The sequence below is a fragment of the Bufo gargarizans genome, chromosome 1 (assembly GCF_014858855.1).
Source record: "Bufo gargarizans isolate SCDJY-AF-19 chromosome 1, ASM1485885v1, whole genome shotgun sequence".
In the NCBI taxonomy this organism is placed as follows: domain Eukaryota; kingdom Metazoa; phylum Chordata; class Amphibia; order Anura; family Bufonidae; genus Bufo; species Bufo gargarizans.
Window position 1 is genome coordinate 378,005,797 of NC_058080.1, and position 13,012 is coordinate 378,018,808.

The 13,012-nt window shown below is 46.9% G+C and overlaps 1 protein-coding gene across 1 annotated transcript in view; it reads right to left on the reverse strand.

Moving 5' to 3' along the window:
* The window catches only part of LOC122927370 (hydroxysteroid 11-beta-dehydrogenase 1-like protein), an 83,811-nt gene that overhangs the window by 8,685 nt on the left and 62,114 nt on the right, over window positions 1-13,012 (reverse strand). Inside the window, exon 3 of the mRNA XM_044279165.1 lies at window positions 11,358-11,469. Coding sequence (XP_044135100.1) covers window positions 11,358-11,469 — 112 coding nt within the window. The remainder of the gene's footprint in view (window positions 1-11,357; window positions 11,470-13,012) is intronic.

Here is a 13,012-nt window from a genome sequence, read left to right on the forward strand (position 1 = left end):
CACTCCCAGAGGTCGGCTACAGGTTAAAAGACTTGCGCCAGCCAGCAAGCGGGCGTGTCTTTTTCTGAAAGGGGGTCACATCGTGCAAATGTGTTTGGAGAGACCTGGAAACCAGCTGACATCAATGCCCTCCAACGCCCTGTGAATACAGCAAAGAAACATTCATCTACCTGGTAACTGACTTGTAATCTGTGTAACCCTGTTTGTACCATTTTACCTGTATTTGTAACCTCAGATCACTGTACATATTCTGTGTGTATAGTGTTATATCTAGTGTGCCCTTAAGGCAATTAAATATATCATTTAATCTTGTGCTGTCTTGTATCTCGATCACGAATACCCACGTCCGTGTTTCGGCTTAGTTATAAGCTACCGCGTTTCTTGTTAGCGGACCGGGCTTATATCAAACGAGGAGCTGGTGGCAGATACCCGGGCTGAGAAAGCACCGTTTCACGGCGGCAGTGAAAAGGCTCTCTCAGCTTGTTGCCTCTCTGTGCCCACGTGGACAGGAGGTGTCTGTGTAAACTGTACCAAGCTGACCTTACATGCTCCTCTGGGAGGGCGTAATGTCACGCCTTGTTACCCAGGGACCATACCGCATCTCGTGAGCTTGACGTAGTTGACGTCAAGTGGGCACAAGGGGTGGTATTCCTCACATATTGGTGGCAGCAAAGTGGGATCGAGATACTAGTATGTGTGAGACCTATACTCCCAGACACTAAAGACTACCAAGCTGACCTTACATGCTCCAAGCTGACCTTACATGCTCCTCTTGGAGGGCGTAACGTCACGCCTGGGTACCCAGGGACCATACCGCATCTTGTGAGCTTGACGTAGTTGACGTCAAGCTGGCAAGAGGGGTGGTATTCCACACATATTGGTGGCAGCAAACTGGGATCGAGATACTAGTGTGTGTGTGAGACCCATACTCCCAGACACTAAAGACTACCAGCAGTAGCTTTTGCCGCTGGAGTCTTAAGATCAGCGCAACACTAGACAGTCTGAGTGCAGATACAATAAGGTGTGTGTGTACATCAGGTTGCAGTCTGTTTCAGTGACCATCCGTGTCAATGATGGCCAGTTACACAAGAAGCAAGGCTAAGGAGGTGGCTGAGGCTATGAATGATGGCGGGGAGGACACAGTCCAGATAGGGGGCCGAGAGGAGGTGGAAGCCAACTTTATTCAAGACGGGGGGGAGCACCAAGGAGCCAGTTGCCGGAGGTGAGGTCCACAGTGGGCCTCACTCCACCTGCCCATCCCCCCAGCCTGGCAGGCTCGGCTGCTCTCCTACAAGCTGCCCTGGACTGTCTCCAGGCCGGAGACCAGGCAGCCTCTGAGCTCCTCCTGGCGGCTGCAGAGCGTCACGAGCAAGCAAAAGCTGCAGAACGTCGTGAGCAAGCACACGCCAAGCGTGAGCATCAGCTGCGAGTGCTCCAGCTCCAACTCCAGCAGCCCTCCTCAGCCCGATGTGAGTCTCCAGAGATCCGGATTCCCAAACTGCGGGCAGAGGACTTCCCCCTGCTGGAAAAAGATGGGGACTTGGACACTTTCCTGTTGGCATTTGAGACGGCCTGCCATCAGTACAAGCTGCCGGAGGACCAGTGGGTCAGATTCCTCACGTCACGTCTCAGGGGAAAAGGCATTGAAATCTTCGGGTACCTGCCCAGCGAGACCATCCTGAGCTATGAGGACATCAAGCAGGCACTGGTTAGGCAGTACAACCTGACCCCTGAGACATACCGGAAAAAACTCTGTCGTTTGCAGAGGGGTTCTACTAAGAGCTGGGCCGATCACATGCGGGCCCTGCTGAGAGTGGTCAACCAATGGACCACAGGATTGGAGCTCACCACCATCCAGCATCTGAAGGAACTCATCGCCACAGAGCAGTTCTTGTGGAATTGCCTGGAGGACCTACAGCAGTACCTCCGCAACCGGAAGCCAAAGGGGGCCTCCTCAACAGCAGCCCTGGCCGATGAATACACCAACAACAGGACTTCAGAGGCCCCGAAAACTGTCGGCTGGAAAGAGGGTAAGACGCACGATGCACCTGCTACCCCTGCCCCTAGGTCCAAGTGGGCACCAGCCCCTGCTACACTTTCCATATCAGTGTGGGAACCCCGACTTTGCCACATGTGTAAGCAGCCAGGACACTTCAAAGCTATGTGTCCCTAACGCCCGAGGGACCCGTCCCAGTCGCCGACCCAGAAACCGTCCACTGTGTTGTGTGTGGGTGGGGGTGGTGGGAGGTCCCTTGACAATTTGCAACCGGTCACCGTGGGCCAAGCCGTGGCCATGGGACTTAGAGACACCGGCGCTGAGAAGACTCTGGTACGGCCTGAACTGGTGGCACCCCATGATTTATTGCCCGGGAGATCCCTTACTGTCTCCGGCTTTTGAGGAGTAGAACCAGCGCTGCCCATCGCCAAGGTCTATTTGGACTGGGGCGCCGGTAGAGGAGTAAGGGAGGTGGGGTGTCCTCAAATATAGGAAAGAAAGAGACAATGCAGCAGCACTCTGCAAATCAGATAAAGTACAACAATGCTTACAAAAATTATTGTGCTAATACTACGCTTATTTATAAAAGTGAGATGCTTGGACAAAGCATTTTGTACAAAACCATCTAAGCCCGTCTGCCGAACGTCAAGGCGATCTCTGTTAGATGGGTCCTAACACTAAATACTACCTGTTATGCGCCATAATGACCGCCATAAAATTCAGGGAGTGTTGGACCTACATGCATGTTGGATCCACTCTGCTCAAATATACCTGCCAGTGTTTTGCTTGGGATGGACCTGGGGCGGCTTGTGTCTAAGTACGTGGCAGCTGACACCCCCCAAGGTCTGATCCCCAGAATGTGATGCAATGTCCACCCCTGTTGATACTGTTAATGTTCATAACATGCCTGTTGATGGGGATGTGGGGATGTAATGTGTGCCTCTCCCCTCAAGGGGGAGGGAGTCATTCATGTCATGTGCAAGCATGCTGGGACCTGTTGTCCTCAGATGTGGCTACTGAGGGGACAAGCAGGGGGCAGACAGCTGCGGGGGAGGAAGATGCAAATGAGGTCAGGGCTGTCCCAGGAGAAGTAGGGCTGCCAGGTTCCTCCACAACTGGAATATCAGAGGGCCAGGTTAGTCCATCTGGACTGGCGACTTGGCCGGAAGCCGAGGAGAAGCAGGCACTACCAGCGGTGGCAGAGGCCATAACTGCTGTCACGCGCAGTGGGAGTGCTGGGGCCCTAGAGGGTCTAATGGCTTTCCCACTTCCAGACAGTAGACAGGTCCCGGAGACCTGACAGGGGACGTGGCAGTCTCGTCTATTCTGGCCAAGTCCGGTCAGGGGTTTCAGGTGGCGTTAGTGGCTGACACCAGCCTGAACGCTCTCAAGGAGCAAGCGGCACCGCCTCCCTCAGACTCAGACCTAGAGCGGGTGGCCTGGGACCAAGGACGGCTGTGCCATGTCACAGTCCAGCAGGGCTCACCGAAAGAGTGGCCTAGGGACCGTCAATTAGTAGAACTGACAGGGGACGTGGCAGTCTCATCTATTCTGACCACGTCCCACCAGGGGTTTCAGGTGGCGTTAGGGGCTAGTGCCAGCTTGAAAGCTCTCATGGAGCAGGTGGCACTGCCTTCCTTGGATTTAGGCCTCCAGAGAGCGGTCTGGGACCAGGAACGATTGTGCCGGGAAACAGTCCAGTAGGGTTCACTGGAGGCGTGGCCTAGGGACCGACAATTCGTGGTACCTTATTCGTTCTGGGAGTTTTTGTGGATTGCGCATGAGATTCCGATGCCCGGATACCCGGGGGCCGCCAAGTCAGAGGCCTGGATGGGAGACGCGGCCATCCCTAGGGTGCCGGTCATTGAGTGTGCCGTACGCGTCCAGGAAATGGCGCAGGCCTTCTCGCGGCTGGTGCACGACAGTGTGGGGCAGGGCCAGACCTTCCAGAAGCGGGGATACGACCAGATGGCTTGTGAGAGGAGCGTGGATGCTGGTTTCCGTACCCCAGGACAAGCTGATGCAGGCGCCTCATGAGCGGGAGGCGGGTGCCCTCCCGGAATGCTGCCCCTTCCGGGATCTGTTCACCAAAATGCCAGGAAGGACGGCGTCCACTGAGATGCCGTTGGGCATGGAGTATACCCCTGCAACTTCTAAGCGGATGGTCTACCTGCTTAAGGGACTCAAAGGGTACAAGGCCGCGTACCTGGAGATTGTTGCCGTGTTCGGTCCAACATAGGAGGTTCCCCGGAAGTATCTGGCGCAGATGCTCGGGCAGATCTGCCAGGCAGGCTTGACCATTACGCCAGGAAAGTGTCGCCAGTGAGGGGCCCCGGGTAGGTGGGGAAGCTTCGGAACCGGAGCCCGGCAGAGTGGATGCCAGCGCATCCTGGCTCACGCTCCAGGACAAGAACCAGGTAATGTCCTTCGCGCCCCACTATAGTAACCTGGCGAGACCCCTGACAGACCGCACCAGGAAGATGTTGCCCTCCGCAGTCGCTTGGACAACCGACTGCGAGACGGCCTTCCAGGCGCTGAAGGACACCCTTTCCAGCTTCCCGGTACCACAGGCAGCCGACTTCACGCGGCCGTTTACGATACCAACTGACGCCAGTAATTATGGCCTCGGTTCCATGCTCAGTCTGGGTGACTCTATTCCTCAGGAACAAATGGAAGGTGGGTACGCAAGAGATTGTCGCACCAGCCGTACCACTTTACCATTCGCCACCAGAGAGGGTGCAGAGCGGTGCAAGGGGAAACACAGGAATGTGCTTCCCCTAGCGCCCTCTAAAGGGGGGAGGTGTGAGGAATATGGATTATCATTTGATTCACCTTTTGCATGTACATAGTCATTGTACATGCAAAATATGTTCTCACCCCCCAGCCATCTGCTGTCAGATAGCAAGGGAGAAAACACCCCAGGGGTCCAGGCTTCAATGAGGCCCCAGGTGGATAAAGTCATACCTCTTCCATCTGACAGGCACCAGGAGGATGTAGCAGGAAAACTCCCAGCAAGAGGTCTCAGCCCTGGACCAGATCTATCACTTTACCACAGACATGTTGGCACCGACGTTTCATAAGGAATTATGAATCGTCCGTCCATTCCAGGCATAATTCGGTTATCTTTTTGCGATCCTCGGGCAAAGCCAAAAATCCACGTGGTCCTGGCTCGATGCTAGGATGCCCGGGAGGGGAGATATACATATCTCCCCACAGAAACTAACTAACGGTACCATGCTTGTAGCCAGAACTCAGGCGGATTTGTTGGTCCCAGAACAATCCCCTTGTGAAGTTTTGGTCTGGAGCTATGAACCCTAAAGTGTTGTGTGGGTCATTGAGCTGCCAGGATCAGCAGGGAGGGTGGGACCACTCCCAGAGGCCGGGAGGGGAGGGGCCGGCTACAGGTTAAGAGACTTGTGCCAGCAAGCGGGCGTGTCTTTTTCTAAAAGGGGGTCACATAGTGCAAATGTGTTTGGAGAGACCTGGAAACCAGCTGACATCACTGCCCTCCATGTGAATACAGCAAAGAAACATTCATCTACCCGGTAACTGACTTGTGCTCTGTGTAATCCTATTTGTACCATATTACCTGTATTTGTAACCTCAGACCACTGCATATATTCTGTGTGTATAGTGTTATATCTAGTGTGCCCTTAAGGCGATTAAATATATAATTTAATCTTGTGCTGTCTTGTATTTTGATCATGAATCCCCACGTCCGTGTTTCGGCCTAGTTCTAAGCTACCGTGTTACTCGTACCCAGGGACCATACCGCGTTTTATGAGCTTGACGTAGTTGACGTCAAGCGGGCACGAGGGTTGGTATTCCTCACACTGTGCATTTTGTTAATTGGTAAAAATAAACTATTAACTTTTTTTGAAAGCCTAAAACCTTTGTCCAATACTGTATATACATGTGTATAAGTAAATATCATTTGTATACTTTACATAAAGGACATAGAGAATAATTTACCCCTTAATAACTGCCCACTGTTTTTGACTGCAGACTGTGCAGGTGCATAGGCTATGGCAATGTATTTTGTCATCGCTGCAGCCACAATCTTGCTCCTGCAATCTAGCAGGTTACATAGCGCTAATTTAGCACTATGTAGCTAACAAGCAAGTTCTCTACAGGCACACTGTTGATCAGTGGAAAAAAATATCAATAAGTTGTTATCAGCATGAGGCATATGGACAAGGAATGTCTTAATAAAAGAGAATAATAAATTCTTCCATGTCATATTCGTTCTAGAACAAGACCTGCTATTGACGGTTATTCACACCTACTAGTTGCGATGAGGTAAAAAAATGTGGCTTTCAATACTGGTGTATTGGTAAAAAAATATATATTTTCTAATGCAGTTTTACTTTTTATTGGGCCCACAACCTATATATTGATAATATTGATAATAACCATCAATTTCAACAAAACTTGGTATACATATCCCTTGCTACCTGGAAAGAAATCTTGTGGGGTCACAGCTCTCTAGGACGTACCGTTCCTGAGATATTCCCCAGAAATTTCCTGCATTAGCCAATACAAGCCTGCAAGTCTTTCTCTTCCTATCCCAACTGCCATACACACGGTTGCATGTCCCTTATCAGCCAATAGTAGCTCGCAGGCCCTTAGTCTCCACATACATACAGTTTTACTCCAGGTTTCCATAACAACCCAGACATTTTTCTTCACTGCTGTAGGTCAGCTTTAAGCTAGGGCCACATGATGACATGTGTCGCACGACACATAGGGAACAACTACACTGCTACATGTGTCGTGCGACATTGATGTCGCACCAATGTCGCATGACAATTTTTATAATGTTTTTGACTGCAGACTATGCAGGTGCATAGGCTATGGCAATGTATTTTGTGTCATCCACAGATCCCCCATAACAGTGTGTCATCCACAGATCCCCTGCGCACTGAGGAGAGACTGAAAGGAGGGGAAAGAATCTGCAGAAGCAAGCAGAGGACGGCATAGCAGACGACTGAATAGCTTCTTTGGTAAGTAAATAGTTTTATTATAAATGTAGTTTAGTTTAATGTCTAATTTTAAGTACCGGTAGGTAGGAAGTGGCCGGCTGTGTAAAATTGGTACAAGGTAAGTAGTATTAGTTGCACACACCAACAACACCCACAGGGTTATTTCACAAAAGGGTGAAGAGTTTGGAGAAGTCAGGAGAAGTGAACAATATAGCTTGCAGCATTCTCAAGTGCAGCATTACTAAGTGCATCTGAGATATTCAGGAGACTAACTTAGAGCTTTTCCACTGTAGCAGAACTTCAGCTGTGTTTTTGGTGGCTGCTCAGACACTGTGCTCAGACACAGGTTTTTGCTATTATCTTATTGCAAATAAGCATAGGGTGATTAAGGTGTTAAATTTGTTGTTGGGGGAGGAGCTTTTGTGGGAGTGTGTGTATATATAGCAACATAGTATTAGCTTGCCTAATTATAACTTGCAGCATTACTAAGTGAATCTGAGATATTCAGGAGATACTCAGGAGGTAATCTGCAGGTGGATACAATCGAAAAAAGTTAGATTTGTTTGTTTAAAATCTTTCACCTCTTTACAATGGCAGACCAGGTTCTGTGCAGGAATTGTTGTGCTTTTATTTCAGGTTCCACTCTTCAGAGGTTTGGATGCTGTCTGATCTGTAGACAGCTCTCCACAATGCAGCAGAAAATCGCATTTTTGAAATCCGAGATTTGTAAATTAACTGTTAAACAAACTCAGGCTGGGAACATTGCAATGCCACTGCCACAGAGGCCCCCTAGAAATGGAAGATGGGCTACTGCAGGTTCTGGTAGACTTAGACTTGTGGATAGAAGACATGTCGCACAGTCTGTGGCTCTCCATAATTCACTTGCAGCACTTTCAGAGCGCAAGAGCAACATGGAGGCTGGCTCAAGCACAGTGGGTGAGGAACAATCATATCCGATGCCTAAAGTATGCAAGACTGCAGCCAAAGACAAAAAGGATAAGGTGAGTACTGATAGTAAGCAGCTGTTGGTGGGCGATTCTATCATAAGAGGTGTGAAGTTTGAGGAAAATGGTTTTGTGAGATGTCTCCCTGGTGCTACCGCTAGCAGGGACAGACAACTTATCCTTATATTGTTAGGCAAGCAAAACAGGAAAGGGAGGTGGATGTTATTGTCCATCTTGGGACAAATGATCTGGCTTGCAATGAGGAAGCTTTTCACACACTTGGTAATGATATACGGGAGGTTGCTTCGACTGTTTCATTCTCTGCAGTTTTGCCTGTGCATAACCTTCAGCATGACAGGAAGATGTGCATTAAGGAATTCAATGTATGGCTTGGTGAATGGTGTCTGAACCAAGGGTTTGGCTTTGTGTCTCATGTTAGCTCTAGTTGAAATGGAAAAGAATCTGTACAAGAAAGATGGTTTGCATCTTTCTCTCAAGGGAACGAATGTCCTCAGTGAACAGTTCAAAGTATTTTCTAAGGAGCATTTAAACTAGGAAAGGGGGGCAAAAGAGTTATAATGCAGCAGTCCAACTGCCCCCCTGAACAATGCCAGAAGATGTCAGTAGCACATAGGTTAAGAAATGACAAGCTCAGAGTCTTGTCTACAAATGCTCGCAGTTTAGGGAATAAGATCAATGAACTTGAGTCTATAATGGCATCTGAGAAAATATAGTACAGACCAAAGGTTTGGCACACCTTCTCATTCAAAGAGTTTTCTTTATTTTCATGACTATGAAAATTGTAAATTCACACTGAAGGCATCAAAACTATGAATTAACACATGTGGAATTAAATACCGTATTTTTCGCCGTATAAGACGCACTTTTTCTTCCCCCAAAATGGGGGGAAAATGCCCCTGCGTCTTATACGGCGAATGCAGTCAGTTTTACATCGCTGGCAGCGATGTAAAGCGAGCGGGGACTCTGGGAGGGACTGGGAGGAGGAGCTGGGGCCGGCAATAGCGGCGGGGCGGTGCAGTCACTGTACTAAAGGCCCGCCCCGCCGCTCCGGTGTACTAATAAAATATGTCATATTCAATTAATGGTTATTAAATATGCCCCTTTATGCCTAATAGTACCTTAAATCCTAAGCGCATCCGTACAATGCAGGCCGGGCGGGCGGCAGCGTAACTCCCTGATGTCACGTGCCTGCGCCGCCTACTTTATGAATGAAGCAGGCGGCGCAGGCAAGTGACGTCAGTGAGTGACGCGACGCGCCGGCTGCCTGGCCTGCCGGCATTGTACTGAAGCGCTTAGGATTTAAGGTACTATTAGGAATAAAGATGCATATTTAATAACCATTAATTAAATCAGACATATTATATTAGTATACTGGAGCGGCGGGGGATGTGTGGATGGCACAGTTATGGGCTGGGAGGGTCCACAGATCCCCCCCCTGTAACAGTGCCAGCCACAGATCCCCCATAACAGTGTCTGTCATCCACAGTTCCCCCATAACAGTGTCTGTCATCCACAGTTCCCCCATAACAGTGTCCGTCATCCACAGTTCCCCCATAACAGTGTCCGTCATCCACAGTTCCCCCATAACAGTGTCCGTCATCCACAGTTGCCCCCATAACCGTGTCCGTCATCCACAGATCCCCCCATAACCGTGTCCGTCATCCACAGATCCCCAGTAATAGTGCCATCCACAGACCACCTAGTTCCAAACCCACAGCACACCTTTTGGTTAAAAAATTTTTTTTTCTTATTTTCCTCCCCAAAAACCTAGGTGCGTCTTATACGCTGGTGCGTCTTATACGGCGAAAAATACGGTACATAACAAAAAAGTGTGAAACAACTGAAAATATGTCATATTCTAGGTTCTTCAAAGTAGCCACCTTTTGCTTTGATTACTGCTTTGCACACTCTTGGCATTCTCTTGATGAGCTTCAAGAGGTAGCTTTGAAGAACCTAGAATATGACATATTTTCAGTTGTTTCACACTTTTTTGTTATGTATATAATTCATAGTTTTGATGCCTTCAGTGTGAATCTACAATTTTCATAGTCATGAAAATAAAGAAAGCTCTTTGAATGAGAAGGTGTGTCCAAACTTTTGGTCTGTACTGTATATATATATATATATATATATATATATAATCACTATAATATATATTAGTTGTATATATACTAATATATATATATATATATATTTTAAACAATTTAAACAAACAAAACAATCATACAATGTAACCATGCGAAGAACACTAGTGAGATTGTTGGTGAGAGAGAATCCTTCCATTGACAAAATGAAGCCTGTGGCTCAATGGTAGCGTTCATGCCTTCCAGCAGAGACAATCCAATAAAAGAGACAGTTAGACATGAACACCTTTGGGGGCATATCTTTTATTATTGCATTTTACCTATTTTAGCAAAAAAAAAAAAAATTTTTTTAATTGGTCTTTATTTTAAAAAATTCAACAATTTTTCTTCTTTAGCTTTCACTAAAGACTTTGCAGACTAGTAGGCTTTTTGCCCTGATGCCTCAGTCTGTAGCCCTTATCTCTGAACTCTTGACAGGTCATAAACACTTTTTCTAAAAGGTAATCTAACATTTCAGAAAACCTTTGATATGTCATAGAGACATATCAATACTTTTGATTGTTGGGGTTGTGAGTGCTGAGAGCCCTACTGATCTATAGAATAAGGGGAGAGAAGTGCGCATTTCATGCTCCCCTTGCTGCTAAGAAAGGAATCGAGATAGGCTCACAGACTTCTATGGACCCCTTTACATGCATTGAGGAGAGAGAGCGCAATATGCGCATGCTTCTCAGCCCTCGTTTTAAAGATCGATGGGGGTCACAGCATTCTGAACCCCAACAATCCAAACGTTTGATATGTCTCTATGACATGTCAACAGTGTTTTGAAAAGTTAGTGATGCTTAAAGTTAAATTCTTATTGAACTGATGAAGAGTTTATCTATAATAAACCAGCAGAAAATTGTTAATAGAAGTGTTTTTTTTAACAAAAAACAGCTGTAAAATGGATGTAGCTGGTGTAGCCTTTTAAAAAAAAAATGTTACTTCGTACAGAACTCTCAAAGTTTTTTAATAAATAAAACTGAAGATAAATGGCCTTGGATGTAGAAGCATCTGATTTTGTTTTTGAGTGCTTTTGTTCAGCCTGTAAGCTATCATTGAGATATCAGATATTTAGATAATTGAGATAACAGAAACACAGGACTACGTCCGTCACACATGCCCATCATATCGGAGCACCCTTTGACGGTCCTAAGTCTATAAACTAAAATATTGTAGCAACAGTTAACATTAGCAATCACTCATTTTCCAGCATTCAGTGTATTATGGAAGAAATTGAATTTAGCATGTGATGAACTGATTTTATCATTTTGCTTGCTCTCCCTTTTCTTACCCATATCAATGATGGCTTTTTCCACAATTCTCTCCCGAGCCTCTGGTGATCCCATGTCAGCAACAACCAGAGACACGTTCTTTGCCCCAAGCTCCAGACACCTACTTCTCACCTATAATGAAGCAGAAATTGCCGTCAATTAAAATAACTACAATTTAGAGTCAAACATAATGGCTCACTTAAGGCCCCTTTACATGGGCCAATTTTGCAGACGATTGTTGGGAAGGAGGCGTTTTTACCGCCAGTCTCCAGATAATCACTAACGAACATTCCCATGAACACTTGTTAGTGATCATCTGACCAAGATTTGCCCCCTTTAGTGGTTACCTGTATCCTTCTTTGATTTTATATTACTTATATCAAAACACAATAAAAAGGTACATATTACAAATATGAACATATTATACAACCCTCATTCTACCAAGCCCTGCACTACTAGTGGATGAAACAGTTTAAGAAGAATTTTTTAACTCTCCAACAAGAAAGAGACTGTAACCTTTGTGATATAATTGCAGCGGCCTAGTGAGGAGGTGGAGAGGATGAAAGTAACAGTAGTGAGAAAGATGGGGGTTGTAGTATTCACAGTGGTTGTCCTCACCAGTGCTTCCTGAGACCATGTAGTGAAAATGATGATGCAAACTGTAGTACAATGCGGTACAAAGACACGACCAAATTTCAGTGCAACAAACCACAGTACTTTATTGAAGCCAGTCAACAGGGGATTTACACAAGCATTGCATACATGAAATGCAATTTTTACAGCTGACATAAGCAATTCCCAAGGTTGAATTCACGGAGGCTAGTTTCTCTCCTTTAGGGTCCATTCACACGTCTGCAGTGTTCTGCGGATCTGAAAATTGACGATCCTCAAAACACCGGGCCAGCACCCCAAAAGAAATGCCTATTCTTGTCCGCAGCTGTGGACAAGAATAGGAAATGTTCTATTTTTTTGCGGAGTCGCGGACCGGAAGTTAGGGGCAGCGGTCTATAAAATGCGGATGCGGACAGCACACTGTGTGCTGTCCGCATCTTTTCCGTCCCCATTGAAAATGAATGGGTCCACACCCATTCCGCATAACTGCGGAATGGATCTGGACCCAAAGTGCGGACGTCTGAATAGAGCCTTAATCAGGCTGTACAATCTCTCCTTTTTCAGCCTAAAATGATGCACCTTCTCTATCACCAGATATATATTTATATCCAGTTTCCTCAAGAGACTACAGTCTTTGACTGAGGCCCTTTCTGCCATTTGGCTATGATGGGAAGCCTGAGGTTTGTTTGGTCCTATCACATACAGAGAAGCCTAAAAGCCAGGGTGTAGGCAGTTACCTTCTATGACAAATGCTGCACAATCTTTTTGTGACCACCAAACATTCTGGAATGTCTCTTTCTTTTGAGAGCTGGTATGTAAACTGTCACTTGTATATGTTTTAATCCGGTAGGAGGATTCCCTACGTCTCTGCTCTACAACGCTGTTAGGTGTTCACTCTACTAGAGCTAACTCTAGACTGACTAGGAACTTCCTTCCTGAGAGGATGAGAAGGTTTCAGCTCCCCCTAGCTACACAACTAGGTTATTCACACTTTATACAGCCAATGGCACAAGGTACATGAAATACAGTGTCCTTAACACTGACATGGAAAAGGATCTAGGAA